Source organism: Pteropus alecto, unplaced genomic scaffold (assembly GCF_000325575.1).
Source record: "Pteropus alecto unplaced genomic scaffold, ASM32557v1 scaffold185, whole genome shotgun sequence".
Classification (NCBI taxonomy): Eukaryota; Metazoa; Chordata; class Mammalia; order Chiroptera; family Pteropodidae; genus Pteropus; species Pteropus alecto.
In genome coordinates this window covers 5735410-5760587 of record NW_006438088.1, presented here as the reverse complement: position 1 = coordinate 5760587, position 25178 = coordinate 5735410, and the positions used below count along the sequence as shown (strand labels likewise).

General features: G+C 33.1%; 1 protein-coding gene across 1 annotated transcript in view; it reads left to right on the top strand.

Annotated features, from left to right (window-relative positions):
* The window catches only part of VTA1 (vesicle trafficking 1), a 57559-nt gene that overhangs the window by 15211 nt on the left and 17170 nt on the right, over positions 1–25178 (top strand). Inside the window, exons 2-5 of the mRNA XM_006915362.2 lie at positions 3933–4027; positions 6082–6209; positions 6864–6939; positions 23217–23325. Coding sequence (XP_006915424.1) covers positions 3933–4027; positions 6082–6209; positions 6864–6939; positions 23217–23325 — 408 coding nt within the window. The remainder of the gene's footprint in view (positions 1–3932; positions 4028–6081; positions 6210–6863; positions 6940–23216; positions 23326–25178) is intronic.

Genomic DNA, 25178 nt, shown 5'->3' with positions numbered 1-25178 from the left:
AGAATGGATGTAGAAAGGCAGCTAGCAGTCTCTGCCACAAGTGTTTATTATCTTTGTAAAAAGGGAAATTTCCAAGATGTTGGAAGAATAAGGAAGGACCCGAAGGTCCATGGGCGATGGATTATAAGCATTAACAAGATCAGGTGGAAGAGGGTGGCATGAGTCCTAGAACAGCATGTTTAGAAGACATTGAGATAATATTGGAATGTAAGAAGCAGTGGGATGCAAAGTGAAAACCAGTTGTACTTGCCAATCCTGAGATAGGAGTGAAAGAGAATTAAAAATCACTACTCTAGAGGATTGTAAATAACGTGATTTCTTCAAGAGATATCCAGAGTTAAGATAAAGGAGAAGGAATCTGAGGAGATGTATGGGAGTTTGCTGATTATGAAGCAGTAGTTCCAGGGAATACAGTAGAAGGAATGAGGTCATGAGAGAGAGGCATGGGCTAGATGGGGACAAGAAAATATAGTTTATAGTTGAGAGGAGTGACGATTCACTGAGTACTAATTAACCTTTTGATCACCTATCCACATGAGTTAAAAAAAATACAAATCTCCGATATATAAATTATTTATAAATTACATTTGTGTATTGATGGACTAATACTATATACGATGAAAAATATAAAAATAGAAATTTTAAAGACATAAAAATATCAATACAAATGCTAATATTTTTTTTCCCATACTCCAGCCAATTGTTTTATCAATTCCTGGGATCATATGGGTCTGGAAGGCCTCAGCCTTAGTATAGCTAGGATGGTGACTCTATTAGGGGAAATATGAGCAAACTGGCATGGAATTGGTCCTGTTAAATTAATTAAAGAGGCATTTGGTCGATGTGACTGTGTTAGCAAACTGAAATCTCAGCTTGTAAATACCTCACAGTTAGAAATCAAAATGCTGAGGACAACCAACCACAGGCAGCCAATGAGGCTTTACGCCATAGCCAGTCAAATGATTTCTTTGCTTCCACACTTTCTTTATATGTCTTTACTCTGGCTTGTGTGCTAAGTGCTCCTAACCACTTTTTGTTTGGTACTGCCTTGTTTGAACTGATTTTTTTTTCAAATACACTCTACATTTTTAATATGCTTTATTTTATCTCTTAACAATCCTTAATCCTAACTAAAAGCCTTTCTCCTGAAAATAAGAGCAATAACACTTAAAAGTCTTCCGAAAAATTTGGTAATACAATAAGACATGGTAAGATTAAATTTGGAGAAGAAAAAGCATATTATCAGTTAGAGATATTATTATATAAGGAGATGATGTATGATCTGAGAGCTCAACAAAATCAAATAGGCAAGAAGTATAAAAAGTGAGACTATGCATATTAAGGAAGGAATCACATATCATTAGAGAAAGGAAGGAGTATTTATCGATTCTGAGACAGGTGCTATTGGGAGAGAAATTAAAGAGTTAAATTTGGAAACCCATGGGAAAAACTAGAAAAATCGTGTAACTCAACATCAAGTCCCTGGAGATAAAAGAACTTTCAAAGCTTAGAACTGATAGAGAAAAATATTTCAAATAATAGATTTGAGTACATAAATATTTAAAGCCTTTTTTAAAACAACATTCAGAAATTGAAAGACAGCATAGTATTTGCAGCCCATATATTTATTATCTAAAGAGCTCGTGATACACTTTAATAAATGCAACAAAAATGCTAGAAGAAAAGACCTAACAACTCACAAAGAAGGAGTGCTTGAGAGTTCAATCAATTTTAAGAAACAAAGCAGACTTTCTGGCACAGAACTTTAATAACTCAAAAATCACTGGTTTAAAAAGAAGATGTTCAACCATGCGTTAAAAGGCGTGGGAAGGGGATCGATTAAAACCTAATAGACAACTGGGGAAAGGATCTGGACAAGTTGCTAAAGAAACATGAGTAGTTAAAAGGAGAAAATGCAGATCGCATTTGTAATCAAAGCAATGAATATTTAAACTAAAGTGCTTTTTTTGCTTCTTAAATTAGCATCTGTCTGTTTTCTTGTCAAAATGATATCCAATGCAGGCTATATGCAGTAAAAATGAAAGCACCATATTTTACACTGTGTGGCAGTATAAATCTGTATGCTACTTTTGGAACTCCAATTTTTTTTTTCTCTTGCTAGTATCTAGATAGATTAAACCCTTAAATTTGATTTATGGAAATAAATACATTAATAAATTACACATCAAGCTCTGGAACATGAGATAGCCCTAAAAGCCTAAGCATTAAAAGGTAGTTTCTTCAGATAAAGCTATTAAAATTAAAAACACAGAGGTAGAATAAATAACTATGTATTATTTGTCTATTAATACATTTTTAAAGAAGATATGGTCACGTATGCATAATTGAATTGGAAATCTTGAGGATAAGTGACAGATACCAAGCCATGTTTAAAGCTCTAGTAAATAAGGCAGCAGTAGACCTAGTAGAAAGTATACAGAATTGGGTCCTTTTATCACATGGAAACCTAACATATGAAATGAGCTGTTCTTTCATTCATGTATTTTATCTATTGAGAAAATGTTTATCGAAGGCCAAGCACTATCATAGATGCCAGGGATACATCAGCAAACTAAATAGATTAAAATTGCTGTCATTATGGAGTTTAAATTCTAGTTGGAGTAGAGACAGGATAAATAAATAGAAGATGATTACATTGCTGAGAAAGAAGAGTAAAGCAGGGAATGGGGATAGTGTTTACAAGATTCCATTTGAGGGGAAGATGTTATGTTCCTACTCCATACTGTATAAAGAACTGCCACAGGCCAATTTGTTACAAAAGCAAACAACCCAATAGAAAATTTGGTGGAAGTTTTTTTTCTTTAATTTTGATAATTTCTAATTCAAAAAGGAGGATAGAGGGCTATCCAGTAAAAATCTAACACGTATTAGTACTCGAGTAAATACAAAATCAAATAGTAAGATACCACTTTCAACCCTGAGATTGACAGGAAGTTTACTACTATCAACTTTTTGTGAGTTTGGGAGAAGTAGGTGCTTGGATATATAGGAGATAAAACTGGATATTAGCACAGTAATCTGTTTTGGAAGACAGTTTAAGAGTAGCTCGCAAAGTGAAAAAAGAACATATGCTATAACCCAGGAATTCCACTTCTTGATATTTACCTCGGGGAACCTATGAATGTGTACACAGGAAGGTTTGGTAGGGCAGCATGATTTGTGATAATGAAAAGCCGATAACTACCTAAATGCGCTTTAGTTAAATGATGTGTCCATACTGTGGAGCACTGTAGCACTAACAGATCTCTAAAACATTTTGTTGAATGTAAGAGATAAATTACAGACAATACATGTACATACTAGTGATAACAGTTGCCACCAAACTGTTCACAGCTCTTATCATTGGAAAAGCTATTAGGATGGTGATGTTAGAGAGGTCTTTAGCTTTAGCCTTATCTCTAATGTTTTCGTTAATTTTTTTTTTAGAGAAAGTATGTTTATTTTTATTTGTACACATAAAAATGATTAAAACAGTACTTAGTAGCCTCAGCTCAATTCACATTTCCCACTATCCCAGCCCATATTGTATATTTTAGCACTATGACTTACTAGATACTTGGCACATGCTCTCGTACATGTAGGTTGTTTTTCTGAGTGCCCTGACTTACCAGTTAAGTTGCAGGTCCCTTTGACAGCTTAGGAGTTAGTCTTTTTTTTTAAATAAACATGCCAAAAGAGAATGCCTTTCTTAGTAAAAAGAAATTTGTGAATCATCATGAATCTCTTGTATTCTTTGAGTAATATTTTTGTGTTCTTTATATTTGTAAATAAGATTCATAGTAAATCCAAGTTATTCCTAAATTCACTTAAATTTGGGGTGATTTATTAGATAAAACATTTTAAACACTTAGTCATAAAGATGTTAAAAAATGAAATTGTTCAAATTAATCTTATTTTTCTTTTCTATGTAGGTCGTTTATATGCGATGCAAACTGGAATGAAGATTGATAGTAAAACTCCTGAGTGTCGTAAATTTTTATCAAAGCTAATGGATCAGTTAGAAGCTGTAAGTTAAACAGTGATAATTTATTTTCTGATTGATGTTTAAAATGCCATTTTATTTCATTTACGTATGTATGTGTTGTCATTTTAGTCTTTTCCTTTGGCAGCAATCAGATGCCATAATATAATCAGTTGTCATTATAGCTGAGAAAAAAAAAGATGCAGTTTTTGTTTGTTTGTTTGTTTGTTTTTACATCATACTGCTAAGGGAGTTAGTTATAAGTGAATTTAAAAATAGGTCCAATTATATGTGCATATACCATTATGTCTTGTTCCATATTATTGTAGATGGCCTTTGAGTCATCCATTCATAAGTGATGAATCTTTTCTAATCTTCCTGCATACAATCTTATGGATGATTGAAATGGCTTATTTATTTAGTGAAAGAGACAATGAAGGAAATGATATCAGTTGCCTTTTCTCTCTTCCTCCCACTCTTGGTTGCAGGGTAAGATGCTAATTTATGGTCCAGGCTTTCTACCCTGCTAGAAGAAATGTGGTGGTGACTAATGAGTCATCTTGAACTTCACAGGTTATGGACACCATGTCTAGTTTCACAGGTTATTTATAAATGTTGCAAGTTGTTTATATCAAGCCTAATTGTATTAAGCAGCCACAGGCAGTAGTGTCCTAAGTTGGTGTAGGTGTCTGGCCTTCAGACCCAGAGCCCCTGTCCTCTGCTACAATTAACCACCCAAGGAGGTACTTGTGGCACCTCTGATGGGAATGCAACTGTCTCTAGAGTCTGTCTGGCTTTCAACTTCTAATACTCCTTCTATGGATACAAGAAAAATTTGAGTACTTTTTTTGGGACCATAGGTTTAGAGGACAGGAGGAAGAATGTGTCTTACACATATATACTGTTATATTTGTAAAATTCCATCTCTAACAGACATTTTATATAGAATATATCTCATAATTTTATAATATAACAATAATAGGTAAATAATAATAGCTTTTGAGTAACATAAAACTCAAACAGTTCTTTATAATAAGCAAAATGTAAAATCACATTTAGAAAGGGACTCATCAGTGTATTCCATGGTGAGAAGACATCTGTCTATACTATGTTTATATTACAGTTGGAAAGTTTTAGTATATTATGTTTTTTGCCGCCAGATATTTTATGTTGAAGATGAAATAACATACTTTCACTAATTTTTTTCTAAAATTAAATCTAGAATTAAATTATTTCACAGTTTGGATACAGTAAATTATTGTTATATGTGGGCTTTTTTTCAGTTTTTGTTCAGGATAAGCATAGCTAAAAATGTTCCTAAATTCCCACATTACATCTCTTCTGGACATTAAATTATTCTCTTGTAATTATGAGAGTATTTACTTTATTTTACGAAATATCCTGTTTATTGTTTATTGTTTTTTTATTTGTTTATTGTTTTTTAAATACTATAAATTATTATATATGTAGAAATTGGTTGTACTGACTGGAAATTCACACAGTTGTAAATTGTGTTGATTTGAACCATATGCTTGTCTAAATTTTAAAAACTTTAATAATTCAATTCTAGGTTCGTCATCTTACACCTTACTTAGAATTAGGTCTCTTTTTTTATACAATATGCTCTGAGAGATCTTATTTTAGGATATATTGATATTTCTAGTCTTATTTTTTCATTTGATAAGAAATTGAAATGGGAATAAATGAAAAATTTAAATTATATAAAGTTAGGAAAGAATTTCCTAATACCATTTTTAGGATACCTGATAGTACATTGGGCAATACATTATTTTGAAATATTTGTGTGATGCTTTAGAATAGATATTTGGATGTGTTATCTTTTTGCTCTTGGTTTTTATTTTTGGAGCTATATTATATCTTATAAGTTGTTTCTTCAAAATTTTGTGAGTTTTGGATTTTGTTTTAAATATTTTGGCTATGACAGCAGTTTTCTTTTTTGCAAGATTTCATCAATACATCTTTTACTGAAATAAATGTAAAATAATTTACTTAAAATGAATATTATGATAATTTGTACTTAAGCATACACTCTTCCATTAACTTCAAAATCATAAGCTTTCTATCTGATTTTGTTTTAGCTTAAGAAACAGTTGGGTGATAATGAAGCTATTACTCAAGAAATAGTTGGTTCTGCTCACTTGGAGAATTATGCTTTGAAAATGTTTTTGTATGCAGATAATGAGGATCGGGCGGGGCGATTTCACAAGTAAGTAAAGAAAGAGGAAAATAAAAATGACACGTTTACTTCCTCTTTAACTAGAATTATCTAGTTTTGCATTGAACACTTTCTGACTTTCTGTAATAATTTAGATTTTTAAAAAATTACTTATAGACTCTTAGATTAATTCTGAGTATCAAGAACAGTCCTGTCTTTTTAAACAGCTGAAAGAAGACTACTTAGGGCGGATTCATTTTCTCAGTGAATGTACCCTAACTAGCTGTTCATTAACATTTCTGAAAATCTAAGAGTTGGTTTTAGCCGCAAACAGCCTGATTCAATGGTGTTCATTTTAAAAACTCCCACCTCACCAATTCAAATGATTTGTCATTATTATGCCTAAATGCAAAGAAATGTACATGACTTGATATGCATTTAGATAATACTGTAATTATTATTTCTAAGATTATAAGATTATAAAACCTTACTGTACCATATTTACATGTAATAGGATTGTTGTTACTTTTCCTAATAACAGATTGTAAGAGGAGCTCTATTATGTTGTTAAAATCTGATTTTACTTAAAATATTAATTTCAGAATGCTTTTACAAACATTGGAATTTTTTTCTTATAGCTATATGACTAATTCTACATCTTAATGTTTTTCATTTAAACTAGACCAGCTCTCTTTTCTCTTCCAGAAACATGATCAAGTCCTTCTATACTGCAAGTCTTTTAATAGATGTCATAACAGTGTTTGGAGAACTCACTGATGAAGTGAGTGTATATTCTTTATTGTCTTCTAAGCTGAAGATCAGTATGCTTGCTATTTATCAGTTTATTTCTACATTGTTTATTAAGAGCAGAGTCTCTGTCAGAAATGTAATGTAAGGAAAAAGTTTAATTTGAAACTTACTAGCACATTTTAAAAAGTAAAAAATAATGAAATTATTTTTAACTATACATATATGTAAATTATATACATATATACTATATACATGTATGTAAATTACATATATAATTGTGGTAAGTTCTTTAAATCTAGTGTGTATTTTACACTTTAGCAAATGCATGACTACTATACTGGGCAGCATAAGTTTTGAGTTTAAGTGTTTAAATATCATTAAGCCTATAAGCTATTAAGTTTCTTTACTGTTATTTCATAAACATACTAGAGACAGAGACTTTTTTTAGGACTTTTTTTTTAGGACTTTTCTTTCCTACTTCATTTCTAGTTTATTGTTTGTTTCTATTGTAAAATACAGAACTTGATATTTTACAAGATACTTCATATTTATTTTATCAAGTTATTTCTTATATCCACTCTAAGTAGAGTACATATTCATTTTATACATGAGTAAACTGAGGCTAAGTGACAAACATTGCTGTGAGTCCAGTGTTGTCTTCACTGTAGCAAGAAAGTTTGTTTTCTGAGAGGAGAGATATTAATCTCGAAAGAGATAGAACAAAAGCCATAAATGAGACTGTTAGAGGCATATTATATTGGTGATTTGAAATCTGTGAAGAACATTGCTTTCTGTGATTTGAAATCTGTGAACATTGCTTTCTGTGATACAAGATGATGAGCAGCTCATAGTAAAGTTCCAAACCAAAAAAGTTTAATCTATGAGATATTTGCATTTTTATAAAACAATGTATCAAAACTGCAAAAACTTCTTATGTAAAATAAAGTTAAGTTTTATGCTTGATGATTATAAGCTGGGTTTTTGCATTGGCAGAGTTGTGCAGGACATTTCAAAATTGTACCAAGTGGGGACAATTTTCTCTTGTCTGTGATTGTTCCTTTTATTTCAAAACATCAAGCATTCCTTTACTGTGCCCACACAGCATTCCCTAGTCATTCAGATAACCAGAAACCACCCCAGATATTTCCCAAACACCCTCTGTTGTATGGGGCAATGCCCATTGAGAGCCACTGCTGTCCATCTTTCCTGAGACAGAGTAGTATAAGAGACTTAAATGCTTCTCACTGGGTGGCACTTTTTTTATTCTAAAGGCCCTGTCGATCTACTCTGTTTAGCTTCTTTTCTACTCCTGTCTCCTGTTGTTACTGATCTGAATTTCTTTTCTGCTCCATTTTACTAGTATGTGGCACTATACTAGATATTTGAGGTACAAAGTGATCCACATGTGACATTATGGAAAGCTTTAGATAGTTCAGTAGGGTTTTGGAGAGTACCACGAAGGCAAACAAGAATAATGAGACCTCAGATTAGAAAAATAAGTCATAAACCAGATTAAAACAAATTCTAGTAGGAAGAAAGGGAGAAAAAAGGTATAGCAATACAGTGTGGAGTAAGCAAGCTGAACACCTGAGTCTTTCTGTATGACATCGATACATAAAGATTTTGAGTGTTCTAATTAAATTATTCTTTGCTTTTTAAAAAAACAGACTTTTTTTGCAAAGGCCAGCTAAATTACTTCAATTTACACAATTACTTTCAGACTACTTTTGGGCTCTTTTTCCCTGTAAACTATTCTCTTCTGTCATTTTTATTGAAGAAACTCCAGGAACTTTTCATTTCCTGGCATTGCAAGTTCCTCTTGCTCGTGGTACTTCTTACCAATCCCATTTCATGTTTGTCAGGTCAGTCTGCTTACCACCCTCCAGCTTTGATTTTTGGGAATTTTGTATTCTTAACCTGCTTTACCTGTCTTACCTTCTCTTTGAATCTTAGCTATATTATTCTGATTCTTAAGTGAATTTCTCTATTCTCTCAACTACTCTTCCTTTAGAGTCTTAACTTTGCGAATAGTAGTAAATGTATTGAGTTTTATATATTTTGGAATAAATTCTACTGCAAGTCCTTGACAGGGCGACTTTATCTTATTCTACTCTTACATCTTTGGCATTAAGCACAAATTAGCACACTGGGTAGAAAACATGGCTGATTAGTTAATATTTCAAAAGTTATTTTAGTTTAACTTTTTATCTTTCTGTCTGTAGATGGAAATAATGTGCAGACCCGTTTTCACTGAACTTTCATGATTCTTCTGAAATTAATAGATCTCAACTACTCACAGCATTTTGGTCTATTTTCTGATAGTTTTTCCCTTTTCATGTCATTACTCATAGTTGCACAAAACTAAATAAAGTCTGTATTTTCTTTCGTCTTCAACTGTTTATATGTGTATATTTTTTTATCTGCCACTGTTCTGTTTCTCAACTCTCCTATCTCTGTTTTAGGTATATGTATTTGAACTCTTTTAACTGTGCCTTATATAATTCCATCCCAATATTTAATTAAATTTGTTGCTATGTAAACTTCTAGCATTCTAGTAACTCTCTTGGAATCAGTGTCCCAGTTTTAGGTATAGCATCACCAGAATTTCTCTATTCTCTCAAATCTAAATTTGTTACTTATATTACTTGTTACTTATACTACTGGACCACACTATAATGATAGGTGGCCTAGTAATGATAAAACACAGGAAAGGGATCCATTCCTACCACTTGTCGGGCTCTGCACTTAGACACTTTAAATATATTTTGTTTCACCTTTTGCCACTCTGAATTACAGTAAGAAAACTGAGGGCCACAAAAATATAAGTACCTTGTCCCCAGATGCTATAGCTCAGAATAATGTTCTCAGACTCTATGATAAGGATCCAGCCTTTTTCCCCCTTAATTTCTAATTTGTTGCAGACTGTTTTGTAAAATACAAGTAATTGAATTGCTAGAAAAATTAAATTTAATAACATCAAGTCTAATTTGCTGTAAGTTTCCTAAATACCCTCAATTCTGTACTATTTTGTTGCAAACTGGTAAGCAGTTTGCAGACTAGCATTGGTTATGGGATCACATTTTGATTAGCATTGATCTGGATCCCTCTGTGGAAGACCCCATGGACTACTGTTTGCATCCCAGTCTGGGACTCTCCCTGATGGAAAACAGGGCTGCAGCATGACTAGAGCGATTAGGTACCTGTGTAGCTGGCTGCGAAGGAGGTAGTCTGTTTAAGGTATCGATTTGCACTGGAAGTTTCTGAATTGAGCAACATCTTATTGCTAGTCTAGAAAACCACGATGGAGTGAGAGAGATTTATCTAATTGCAAAAGCATATGTTCTGTATATACGCCATGCCTTAGGTTTTCATGCTTTCACTTTACACTGAAGCTCTCCTTAGCAATTATAATAATAAATAGAAAATTATGAGGATAGTATCGTCTCTCTTACTAGAGTAGAAATTCCATGTATCTTGTATTTACTTCTGTATAGTAATTGCCAGGAACGGTCTCCTGCACTTAATATTCAGTTAATTGTAAGTGAAAATTCCATATGCCACTTCATAATTGTGTGACTGTGGGTAAGTTATTTGACTTATTTAAGCCTGTCCCCACATCTGTAACATAAAGAAAATTGTAGTGCCTACAGTTGTCCTGGGGAGCAAATGAAAAATGTGTGTAAAGCCTTTAGAAAAGTACCTAGCATGTAGTAAATGCTTAAAAGACATTAGTTCTTGCTTTTATTAGTTGATGGATAATGTTCTAGTATACTGTATTTAGAGAGGACATCAGCAAATACATGATAATTTTAATGGAAACTATTCTAAATTGATCAATCATATAATTTACTTAAGTTGAATTTATTCAAAAATAGGTAGGCATTATGTATCACCACTATTTTTGGAGGTCCAACATGTATAATCGGAGTCCCAAAAAAAGAAAGAAGAAAGAAAATGTAAAAAAAAATTTTGAAGAAATAGTGACCGTAGATTTTTCTAAACTGGTTGATAAAACAGTTATGGATCCAGGAAGCTCAGTGAACTTCCAAGTAAAGTAAATACAAAGAAAACCATATCTGAGAACATCATAGTCAAACCAGTGAGGTTAAGCAGTGGAAGAGGAAATCTTGAAAGAGCAGTCTTGGGAAAGAGCACATTACACATGAGGGCACTGCTTAGAAGGCTGGCTGATTTCTCATTTTTTTAAAAAGTGGTAGCATGAAGATAATGAAATCGACATAATTAAAGTACTGAAAGAAAAACAAACAAACAAGCAAATAAACCCTGTTAACTCAATTCTATGTAGAGCAAAAGTATACTTCAAAAACTCAAGGCAGTTAAATTTTCAGGCAATTAAATTGTTTGCTAGCAAATCTGCACTAAAGATATAAAGTACTAAACAGCAGAAAGGAAGGAAGTTTTTCAGTCTGAAGGAAAACAACACCAGATGGCAACTTGGATTTTTAGGAAGGAATAAAATACACTGGACATAGTATGTAGGTAAGTATATTTTTAAAACTATATATTTTCTCTTTGCTTCATTTCTTTAAAAGATATATACCTATTTAAGTAAAAATTATTATAACTATACATACATCTTTGGTAAACCCAAAAGAAGGCAGAGAAAGGGAAGAGAAAAAGCAGATGGGACTGATATAAAACAAATAGCAAATTTTAGGCCTGTATCAATATGTACTATAAATGTAAAGGGACTAATTTAAAAGTAAAGATTTTCAAATTAGACAAAATAAGTTCTAACATCTTGTTTACAAGAGATTCCTTTAAATACAGTAACACAGATACTGTGAAAATGAAAGGATGGGAAAAAATATTCAAATACTAAGTAAACAAAATCCCAAGTGGCCATATTTAATATTAAAATAAACTTTAAGAAGATCTGTTATTAGTGGTAAAAATGGAACATTTTGTAATGGTAAAGAGCTCAGTTCATCAAGAAGATGTTATAGTTAAAAATGTCTATGCACCTAATAAAAGTGTTTTAAACTATGAAACAAAAATTGATGGAAATAAAAGAAATAATAGATAAACTTATAATCATAGTTGGAGATTTTAAGCCCCTCCTTCTCCAGTCATCAGAATAGTTTGAAGACAGTAAAATTAACTAAAATGAACAGACTGGCCACATCAAATACTGGCTAGAATGTGGGAAAACAAGAGCTTTCATACATTGCTTGGTGAAAATGTTACAACCACTTAGGAAAAGATTTGGCAGATTTTTATAAAATTAAACATACACCTACTCTTTTACTCAGTAATTCCTCCTTGGTATTTTTCTAGGAGAAATGAAAACATATGTCTAGAAAAAAGACTTGTTCAGGAGTACTCATAGGAACTATATTTATAATAGCCCCAAAGCTGGAAACAACCCAGATGTCCACCAGCAGAGAAATTGATAAATAAATTATGCTGTTACTACAACATGGATGAGTCTTATAGACATTATGTTGAGCAGAAGACTCAAAAGAATACCAACTTATGATTCCCTTTATATGAAGAACTACAATAGATCTGTTCCAGTGAAAAAACATCAGGTGTGTGTGTTAAGAGGAAATCGATCTGGAAAGGGATATATAGGAACTTTCTGGGGGACTTGGAATGTTATCATTTGATAGGAGTATGTTATACACAGGTATATCTACTTGTCAGAACTCGTCAAATTATATATTTAAGATTTAAGCATCTCCGAGTATATCAGTTTTACCATAAAAGTAGTTTAACATTCAACTATTATTTGTAGGTTTGGTTTTTCTTGATGATATTGGGTCATCAATTCTAAAACTGCTTACTCTGTATTTTAGGATTGAGCAAATGAGTAAATATGTTGAGGGAGCCAGGTTTCTCACTTCTGGTAAAAGAAATTAAACTATGGAATAGGAAAATGCTACAATATTTTGTTGGATTGGAGTTGGAGGTATTTGTATTAATTTATGCTTTTAAGTATATGAAATAGAGCAAATAGATATATGTATATAGATAAGTATGTGTATACTATAAACATATGTAATATATGCATGTGTTTGTGTGTATACAGCACATATACATAGATGTGTGTATACATACACATAGAACATAGTTCTTGTATCTCTGTACAGAAAGTACCTGGAAGCAATGATGTACCAGTAGCAGTGAGCACCCCTACTGCCTGGTTTGGGTTCTAAATATTATCTATAATAGGAACCACGACTGTTGTAGAAGGGGCTAATTCTAGGACTGGGTCAGGGAAAGTAGTAGGTGAACCTGGACCTTCTGTACCAGAAAGTAAAGAAGTGTTCACATAACCATGAGAACATGACAAAAGGATCCAGAAGCCAATTTGAAAGGGTTTCCACTGTGCAAGTCAGGGGCAATTTGAGTATCAAAATAAGAATGATAGCAATAGATGATAGTCATTGAATAAAATAAGAATCTGTAGGTCTATAGTATAACACACAAATAAGTGAGTAAATAATGGAATAACTGAGAAGGCTCTTTACAGTAGAATTCTAACTAATAAATGTAAAAATAAGGGTGAAGTTAGAATACGTGAACGGAGTTTAAAAATAGCAAGTAGAAAGTTTGATGAAGAGCAGGATATTTACATTATACTTGTCCCTCAATATACGCAAATTATCTGTTCCATGTGTCTTTTTTACATGGAAAAAAAAATGCATAAAAGGAGTCCACCAAATACTAAGTACTAAAGAAATAGGCCAATATAAGTTATAAAAATATTTATTTTACATATTTTCACAAAAATATGCTAATGAAAACTCAGGAAAACCAAAATAAATTTAATTCTCTGTTGGTGTTTGTGCTATAATCTAAAGCAATCAACCTTCTTAATTCACACAAAGGCAGTGTCTTCATCACTCAAAATATTTGGAAGTACATACATGGCCATATGTGATATTTTATGTGGCGTCAATTCCAGGTTTTCAATTTTATTGAAAAATCTATTTTTTTACCTCTACAGTTATATGTCCCCTTTAAAATTGTTACAAGAAAAACAGCTCATATATAATATTGATTACTTTTGTTTACTTAACACTTAGTTTTGATGGGTTATCTCCAAGTGCTAGTGATGTAATCACAAATTAATATGCATATAAGTTATGAGTATCTTTAATTGAATTATGATGCAGCAGGTGTGTTGTTTCAATTCCTACAGCTATTCCATCAGTGATTTTACATTTTGTTAAATTAGTTTCAACTTTTACCAACCACGGCTCAACTATTTTCACATATTCTAGTGATAATTGTGTGTTAGTAAATAGTCATTCTTTGTACGTTATTTAAGCTATTGTTTTTTAGAAAGAGTAATCACCAGTAATGGAAATAAAAAGAAAGAGCCATGTAAAATGAAACCGCTTAAATGGAAACCACGCATAAAAAGTCCATGTAAACAGGGAAATATTTACTGCGTATTAAAAAAACTTATGTAAAAAAACTACTGCGTAAATTGAGGGATGGGTGCAGTCTCTGTTTATTTCCTCTCAAATTGCTTATTAATTTTAAATAGGAAAATAGTGGAGACTGGAGAAACCTGTTTGACACCACTTTATCAAAATCATCAAACCTCACAACCAATATTGAGATCAACTGATATCATATGTCTCCTAATAAGATGAAGAAAAACAAATATCACTTCTGTGCTAATCCTGCTAAAAATGCATGAGGAAACGTCAGACAAATACAAATTGATAGATATTTTACAACTATGCTGGTATTTTTTTAAACGTCAAGGTCATGAAGCACTAACAAAGGCTGTTTGGGATTAAAGACTAAAGAGACATGACAACTAAATAATGCATGCATCATAAATTAGACCCAGGGGAGGAATAACTACCGAGGACATTATTTGGACAACTGATAGAATTCTTTGGGACTGTGGATCAGATAGTAGTCATGTATATTCTTTGAGACTGTGGATCAGACAGTATTCTTGTATAAGTATTACATTTCCTGATTTTAATAACTATTCTGTATGAGATTTTCCTTGATCTTAGAAAATTAATAATGAAAGTGTACAGGTCACAGTGACTTCCAACTTACTCTTAAATGGTACAGGAAAATATACGTATATAAAGAGATTACATATAAATATATAAGTAATATGCATATATAAATTGATAGATTGCTACAACAAAGAAAATGTAAACAGTTGGGGAAACCAAGTGAAAAGTATATGAATATCTTGTACTATTTTTAAAACTTTAAAAGTAATTTCACAAAATTGTGTTCTGTTGTTACTTCACAGGATAGCGTTGGTCCCTTTCTTACCGAGTGCATTAGGTATTAAGCAGTTAGTGTCCATGCCATGTTTGATATTTGGAAATCCTGTTGGCTCATTGGAGTGTACATCTCAAATATTATTATAAAGATAGAGTAGTTAAAGTTAAGTATTTGTGTATTATAGTTGGGATTTTAAGTACAGTTTAACTCTCATTTTTAAAACTTTTATAAAATTTCAGTTTTGAAAAATATGGAAGTCTAAAAATGTTGAACAAATCTCTATTAGGAAATACATGTAACTTGTGATTCTAAATATTTCAGTATTTGAGTCATTGTGATAATGAATTTGTTGAATATGTATTTTTCAAGCATTTCTCATTGTGTTATGTCCAGTGTTCCTAGAAGTTATATAGAGCCCTTATTTTTTGTTTAGTATACTTGGGAGAATTGAAGCATTAAGTGTATAAATGTGTTATCTATCATGTTGCCACCAAGTTAGAGATTATTAATCTCTTTTGTATCACTGCTTCGAAATGTTATGAAAGCTGTGGATTCTCTCTCATGCATATATATTGCATTTTTTGCACATAATTCAGGGGGTTTCATGGATACCCTCAATTCTAGCCACTGCAAGCCTAAGTCAAATTCTACTCAAGATTAATATTCACATTTATTCATTAGCAAAAAAAAAAAAGTTTTCCAGTTCAGTGACTTCCATAGTGTGGCTTCGAGACAGCCAGCTTCACAATCATTTTGGGTACTAGATTAAAAATAAAAAACATGGATTCCAGAATTTAATTTCCATTCATTCATCAAATATTTGTTAAGCTCTACTATAAACAAGCACTGTTGTGGGCACTAGTAATACAGCAATGGGTAAAATCACTGCCTTCATGGTAATCACATTCCTCTGGTGGAAACAGACAATAAAGAAATTAATAAAGTGTATATATTATAGTGTGTCAGATGGTAAGTGTCATGGAGAAACTCAAGGTAGGGATAGGAGGGTCAATTTAAATAAGATGGTTAGAGAAAGGCCCCACTGAGAAGGCAACATTTTAGCAAAGCCTTGAAGAAGAAAAGGGAATATATCAAACAGATGTTCCAGAAGGGGGGAAGAGAAAGTGCAGAGGTTTTGAGTTAGTAAAGATTACCTAAGAAAGAGCAAGGAAGACAATGTGGCTGAAACAGGAAGAGTGATAGGAGTGAACGTTGGGAGGGGGAATTCAAACAATTGATAGGATTCGACTAGTATTTTAAAAGTGTTATTCCTTTTTACTGTAATGGAAAGGTGGAAATAGTACCCATTAGTACATTATTAAACAATTAATAGTGAGAGGTAACTCAGAGCAGACTTTGCAGTAGAAAGACATGGTGAGAAGTGGTTAGACTTTGGGAATATTTTGAATGTAGAGCTGACATAATTAAAAAGATTGATTGGTGGAATATGAGAGAAATAGAAGACTCAAAAATAATGAAGCATTTGGGTTTGTACAGCTACAAGGACAGAGTTGCCATTTACTGACATGTAGAGGAACAAATTTAGTAGGGGAAGACCAGAAGTTGCTTTTGAACTTTGAATGTTTTGAATTATCAGACATACAAGAGAAATGTCGAGTTGAAATTGTAAGTCCTGAAGTTCAGGAGACAGGTCTGAGTATATGATATAAATTTGGGAGTCGGCAGCATGAGGTGGTATTTAAAGCCATTAGACTGGATGAGATCATCAAGGTGAAGTGTTAGAAGTCCAAGAACCGAAGTCTAGCATTCCTCATCCTGGAGGTGAGAAAGTGTCACGATGATGGCCTGAAAAAGAGCATCCATCAAGGCAAGGAAAACCAGAAGACCAGGATAGCCAGGAAACGAAGGGAAAAGGGGCTTGCAAGTGATCAGCAATTCGTGCTGATATAGTCAAGTAAGATGACCTCTAATCTTTGGATTTAGCAAGAGAGAAGTAATCTGTGACCTTAAGAAAAGCAGTTGTAGTGCATGCTTGGGATAAAAACTTGACTAGGATGTGTTCCAGAGAAAATCCAAGAGGAAGAATTGGAGACAGCTAATAAAAAGCATTCTCTTTCAAAGGAGCTTTTTGATGTGCTAATGTACACTGATTTATATCAGGTTCTCCATAGTTTGAACTAGGAATTTGTTTTTATTACACCCTCATGTGCACCAGGTTTGAGAGCCCTTGTTTTAACCTGTGGTTAGTGTTTTCTAACCAGTCATTCTTCAGGGTAGCAAGCACAAATGATTTAAAAATTAAGTGAAAATTCTTATATTTATCTCTACTGACTGTAGTGGCCAAAATTTGCAGTTGTCAGTGATTCTCATCAATCTGGTTACAAAACAGGAACTTAGAGACCAGGGACAAAAGTAAAAGTTTTTTTGTAATTCCTGTTTGCCTGAAAGGATGTCTCATCAGCCAGAGGAGTTAAAAGATTTCAAAAATATTGACATCTTGAAAATTTTCTCTTAAAATATTATTTAATATGTAGCTTCCTTTCTAGCTTCCTTTATTTAAAAAAAAAAAAAAAACCCACACATTTTAAAAGCAAATGAGTTTTGAGTTACAACTGCCAAATTTTTCTGCTAAATATTATAAGCACCAGTTTGCAGGGGTGTCTTGGAAGTAGTGTGGAATAAAAATTAAACTGTTGTGTTGATTTATCCTCTGGAGAAATTTTTTTTAATGTATTTATTAAAATTAAACCATTTTAGATTATACTAATGGTTTCTTTTTCAAAGTTTACATACTAATGAAGGAACCTTTAAAGTCATTACAATTCAACTTCTGAATTTTTAAAGCTTCCAGAGGAAGGCACATTAACTTTCTTAAGCAATTTATTTCTTTACTTTGAAAATGATCCTCTTTATATCTACCAAAGTATATCCTATATTAATAAACATTTAGTAGCTGACCATTTAAAGCCAATTTTCTCTTATTTCACATATTCCCATCTAAGTTGCAATTTGTAATATACTAATTGTAGTTTGCCCAGGCAACCCTGAATTCAGTGGCCAGCTTTACTACTAAATAGTGTCACCGCGGGTAAGTCATTTTACTTTTGTAATGTCATTTCCCCATCCTTATAGTGACAGAATTGTAGGAATCCTAAGAGAGATGAAGAAAATATGATGGACCTTGGGTAATACACGTGCCACATTTAATGATGAAAGTTTTTGCCTGGCTTTGACATTGGACTCTAAAGCTCATGCCTGCCTTGTTCATCCTGTTATCCTCAGCACTTAGCATAGTGCCAGACTTGATTTAATAATAACTGTTGACTTGCTGGAAACCAGGGAGATTCATAAGAGAATAAACATTCAAACTGACCTAGAGGAGAAGAAACTTATTGGCAGAAGAGGAAACCATATTAGATAGGGAAAATAGCATGAGAAAAGACTGCAGGTGAAACAGAATTCCTCTGGACTGAAGGGAAATAGTGGAAAATAGGACTTAAGCAGTGTCCACAATGTGGAAAGCCTTAAATGCCAAGTTAAACTGTATTTACATTGAAACAGTCTTTTACCGTCTCAGAGCCTTATCAGATTAAAATATGACTTGCCTAAGTTCCATGCCAGTGTGTCAGCTTTGACTCTTGGTGAACCTAAGAATGATGTCCACAGTGCCCTGTCCTCAACCACCCTGTTCAGCTTCTGTCGACTCCTGCCTATGGCTTCTTTTATGGAGTCTATCCATCTCGTATTTGGTCTTCCTCTTTTCATGCTGCCCTCTATTTATCCAAGCATTATTATCCTTTCCAAAGAACATTATTGTCCTACTTCTCAGGGTGTGCCCAAAGTAGGACAGCTTCAGTTTTGTCATTTGCCTCCAGTGATACTTCAGGCTTAATTTGCTCTAGGACCCACTTGTTCGTCTTTCTGGTCGTCCGGGGTATCCATAAAGCTCTCCTCCAACACCATATTTCAAATGAATCTCATTTTACCTATCAGTCTTCTTCACTGCCCTGCTTTCACATCCGTACATAGCAGTTTGGATACAGGGGTGTGGATTACCTTAGTCTTGATCTCTAATGACACATCTCTGCTCTTGACGATCTTTCCTTATTCTTCCATTGCCGCCCTTACAAGTCTCAGCCTTCTCTTGATTCCTTGGCTGTGGTCTTCACTTGAATTGACGACTAAACCAAAGTAAGCAAAATAACAATTTCGATGTCATTGTCTATTGTTTTGACTTTATCTTATCCAGCTAGTCTTTATATCGTCTACCTATGGCAAATTCATTTCTTTATGTTCATTTCCTGAATACTACATTTATTTCTGCCTTTCTGACTTTGCTCATATGTTTCCTTCTCCCCAAGGTAGTCTTACTAGTACTTTCCACCCTTCACATCATACCCATCCTGCAAGGCCAAACTAAAGCACCATTTACTTTACCAGTTATTCTTTATTATGTTTTTCTTCTTTATTCTCTGATCTGTTCCATGTACTTTTTAAAGAAACAAGTTTAATGCTCTCTACCTACTGTATTTTTATAGAATTTTTTTTTGTATTATAGCTCCATATTCATAGCAAGCTGATCAGCTCCCTAAGAACAGAAATAATATATTTTATCTTTTATATTGTCTTATTGAAGGTCTTAATAGCAAATAGTTACTGAGCCTAAAAAATGTTGAAGTTATATCTTAGGTTTTCCCCATAGAAGAGAAACTTTAAATTACTGGAAATTTTAGGTAAGTTATTACTTTATTAGTTTCTATTGCTGGAGTATAGGTTAATAATGAACATTTTAAAAAATATCATTTTGCTGATACTGAATTCAAGAGCACATGCAAACCTATAGGCTATAAGTCTACTTTAGCATTTGTAGATCTTCAGTCCCATTTGTCCAGGATTTTGAAAACGTCAGACTAATCTGGAAAACACAGTTTTCTAACAAATGTTCTTTGTTCTCAAAGAATGGAAGAGAAGGAAGAAAAAGTTGAACCATATGATATCACTGTTTCTATAGGTCAAAAACAGTCAAACGGAAATTTCAAATCATTCTATCTATATAATAAACTTAATTGAATTTCCTAAACTCAGTATTTATTATACTACCAAAGAAATAATAAATCTGTGTGTTGAACAGAATGATTCCATCAGAATCAATTAAGCTATCATACGTGAGAGATGTGTGTATTTGTTGAGCAACTACTATGTACTTGTCACAAAGCCAAAGTGCTTGATATATCATAAACAATAGACAGACATAGACCTTACCTTTAATGAGCTTATATTCTAGGGTATCTGTGTTTGGGGGTTGGGGGAAGAGTTTAAACATATAAATATATAATTTTAAATTGTAATGAATTTTAAAGAAAAGATGTGAAAGCGTTATTGAGAAATTCTACCTAATATTGGGAAGTCAGGAAAAGGTTTCTGGGGAAGTGACATATGATCTGATCTCTGAGGAATGAGTTGAGTAGGAGTGAGTTAGCTGGGTGAGAAAAAGGGAAAGGGCTGAGGAGACAAATTGGGTGAGCCTCGACATGTTTAGAAGCAGAAAGGTTATGCTGGCATAGCGAGTTGGTAGTGAGTGGATGGGTTAGGGACATGAGAGGAAGTTGGACAGTCAGGAACCACATAGAATAAAATCTTGTAGCCAGAGTTAGAGTTTGTTTTGTAACTTAAGTGCATTGAGAAGCCATTGAAAAGATTGACGTGAGTGGATTTATATTTAAAAAGACCATTCTGCTCTGAGTACAGGATGAGGGAGGTAAGGTGGCAGTAGAGCAGGACTGTATGTAAGCAAGGACTTTAGGGATCTGTTGCAGAGAAGATGTGATGACCAATTCAAGATACATTTCAAAAGCATAATCAGCTGGATTCCTGGCAAATAAGATGGGAAGTAAGGGAAGAGAACAAAAGGATAAGAGAAAGGTGCTGCTAAAAAGACCCCCACGCATCTCTGACTTGGAAGAATGAAATTCCCTGAAGGGAATAAAATTGGTGGGAAAATAAAGAACAAATATAATAGGGACAAATTAAGTTGTATTGAGACATCCAGGTACAGATGTCATATCATCAGTTCAATATTCGTCAGAAGCAAATTCTAACTAGGTGCATAAATCTGAGAATAACAAAGATATAGATGGTATTTAAAACCATTGGAATGGGTTTGGAGAGAGGAAAATAAGCTATATGACAGGAACCCTGATACTTGTGGAATCTGGTAGGTAGTACAATGAATAAAGACAGCCCACTGGGATATAATAAGTGCAACTGACAAGGTGTGTGAACCTGAGAAGAAGAATGAGAGAGCAGGGAGAGAGAAAATGAATGAATGTGAATGGATGTACATCATCTGATGAAGACTAATTATCAAGAAAATATGGGTGTTTCCAAATCTATTTAAAAAAGAAGAATTTGGATCGTTTAATAGTATGTGGAAAACATAGTTCATATTTAAAGTTCTATATGAGTCAGCATTGACTGAACCTACAGTTTAATTTTGCTAGGACAGGGTACAGAAGATTATTTGGCAGTCGGTTAGAGGATTAGTAGCCAGACAACTTAGAGGAGAAACCAGGAGAGTAGAGTGTCATAAAAGCCAAGAATAGAGAGAATTCTTCACAAAGGTTTGAATGGTTCAGTGTTTAATATGCTACTGAGAGCTTTGATAAGATGATGCCTGAAAAGTGTCTTTTGGATTTGCCAGCGTGAGTGGGTCATTGGTGACATTAGCAAGAGTAGTTCAAGTGAACTGATGACTTAAGTGAGATGCAGCCTGGCGCGTGTGGGCTCCCTGCCTTTAAAATGTGTGAGTACATTCAAATTCTCTGACCTCTGGTTTGATGAAAATAAGCACTAAACAAAAAAGAAAGTTTTTCCTCCCTAGAGTGATTCGAATGGTAAAGAAGTGAAGACTTTAAATGTGGATGCTTTTTTTGAAAAGCTTCTTTCTAAAGTGGAACAAATTATAATCATATCTGGAAGAAAATGGAAATCAACATATAGAACAGTGGTTTTTGTTTTGTTTTGTTTTGTTTTTCATGGAGTATATAAGAGGATTGTTTGATAAGAGAAATTAAACATACAAAATCAGTAATTTGGGAGTTAGGTTTTTTGTGTTTCTGTATACTAATCTAGTATTTACAGAATCTCACAAAACTACTCAACTAAGTGTCTGGACTGTATGCTGTATTTGTACTTATTTATGACTTAGTGGATCTTTGCAAAAGGCAAATTACAGTTTTCAACATAAAATTCTCTGTTCTCTCAATCTCTCATACATACAAATCCTCTGGGGATCTTGTTACAGTGCAGTTTCTGATGCAGGCTTGAAGATTCTGCAATTCCAACAAGCTCTTAGTTGATACCAGTACCATTTGTCAAGGAGTATCATGAAGGTCAATTGAAAATATTAACTAAAAATCACTAGCCAATCCAAAATTCTAACAGATTTTATTGTATTTTTTCAATTTTTTTTCTTATAGTATGTAGCATAAATTTTGAGGTAGGAAAGAAGAGGCAACTAGCAAGTTCTTCACTGATATTTTCAGTTCTTACAACAATACCGTGAGGTATTATTTTCCCCTTTTTGGAATCGAAGTAACTGAGAATCAGAACTGGTAAATAGTATCCTACAGATTAAAAAGTGAAGTTCGGCTAGCTCTCTGTCTCTTGTCTGTTTGCTTAACCACTACATTATCTTGGTTTTCCTTTTGTTTCCATAGATTTGAACAGATTAGTATTTTCCTCCATAATGAAAATAGTTCACTCTATTATTACTGTCTTTTATATTTCGTTTTAGAATTCCATTTAGCTTAGTTCTCCCTTGTGCATAAGGGTTGCAAATTTTGCTGGAAGGACACTCCATATTTCCATTGCAGACCTTTTCTGAAGTACAAAACTATAGGGGAGAACTAGGCATGAGTTTTAGACAGGTTTTCATGAAGTCTGTCGAGCCTTAGACAGTTGGTAGAATCCAGTGCTAGGATGGGGAAGGTGTCAGAGCTATACCATGAAAAAATGAGTTTAATCTCAGAAATATGATAGAGATTATCATAAATGTATATTTTTATTTGACTTTTTTACTACAGTCTAATAGTGATATAAAAATATTTCTTTTAGAATGTGAAACACAGAAAGTATGCAAGGTGGAAGGCTACATATATCCATAATTGTTTAAAGAATGGAGAGACTCCTCAAGCAGGGCCTGTGGGAATTGAAGAAGATAATGGTATGTTTTTATTTGTCTAAGTAAAATGATTTAGTAGAATCATAATTGTTCATTACATTATAATTCAGGGTTTTCAGAAGGAGCCATACAATTTTGTACCCTCCATAAGGTTCAAAATCTATGAAAATTTGGCCTAAAATCATAAATTTAGACAGTGCGAGATTAAGGCCAAACTGATCTGACTTCATCAACAGAATGGCTTGGCTATCTCCTACCTCTAATCAGATTTCATTCTTACTTGAAACAGGCAATCCAGTTATAATTTGTAAAATATTTCCAAACCACAAAGAACACTGTATTATTTTTTATGTATCTATTTGAGTTTTTCGAGGGGGGAGGGGTAAGTATACAGTCATATGGTTCAAAGTCTGTAATAGAATATATAAAAAATCTGGTGTATTTCTTATTTTTACCACATCTTTCATCTGCCCAGTTCCTGCCAAAACCCAAATAAGTAAATATTGTTTTTAGATTTTTGTGTATCTTTATAGTAGTTTTTTATGAATTTACACGCAAATAGGAATATATATCCCTTTTTTTCCACACAATTTTTAATACACTTTTGCACCTGAGTTTTGTTGTTATTGTTTTTACTTACTATATGCAGGAATATTTCACCATTATGCAAAATTAAATCATGAGAAAATAAGGGTCTTAATATTTCACTTGGCCTTTCAGTTAATGTGTAATAGAAAAGAAAACAAAAATGTTTTCACTTGTTTTTATTGATTAGACATGTAGGAAATAGGCTTGAGTGTTACAAGGATAACAACCACTGTTCTCTGAATTAGGAAATTCCAAATGACTCTTAAATTTTGTTATACAACTTTTAAGCATAGGCGAAGATGATCATCAAATGCATGGGTTGGTAAGCTTTTTCTTAAAGGATCAGATTGTAAATATTTTAGGCTTGTAGATGATGTGATGTGCTCTTTGTTGCAGTTGCCCAGCTTTGCTCTTGCAGTGCAAAGGTAGCCATAGACAATATGTAATCAAATGAACATGTCTGTGTTCTAATAAAACTTTATAAAAATAGCCAACCCACTGGCTATAGTTGGCCAACTCCAGTCTACTCTATCTCCTTAGATCTGTTGTTACAGTGAATTCTATTAAAAGATTGCCTAATATTGAACCAGCTTTACATTATGTTATAAATCCCACTTGGCCATGATTTTTTTTTATTATATCGATGGATTCAATTCACTACTACTATGTCATTTAGGATTTTTCTGTTGACACTCATGAGTAAAATTGGTCTACAGTTTTACTTTTTGGTATCAATATTATACTTGCTTTATAAATGTAATCTGAAAGTTTCAGGTGTTTTTCTATACTTCAGAATATACTTCCAATAGCCTTAGAATCTTTTCTTTAAATGCTTTCTAGAACTTTTTGTGAAACCAACTGGCCCTGGTACTGGGGATAGTTTATTGGCGCTATTCTGTGGAAGTAATCCTATTAGATTTTTAAAAATTTTTATTGAATCAGTGTCTAGTGAATGAATGTACACTAATGAAATGAATGATGTTTTAGTTCTTTTAGGCCATATTAATGTGCTGTCCATTTGGGTGCTGTCCTCACAATTTTTCAGATGATAATCGTGTTGCAGATCTGCATGGTGCTATGCCTATATGTACAGTGTTGTTGAAATAGCCACTGACAAAATATGACAGCAATGTTGAGTATTTCCATATATTATTTAAGAATGATTGTGTCACAAATAAGCAACATGAACAGTTGCTGATATCTTTAGTCATTTGGGAAAAACAAATTCAGATTACAGCAAGATATTCTACATACCTACTAGAATCTAGGGCTTCAATTTAATGAGCTGCTCGTACCAAGTGCTGACA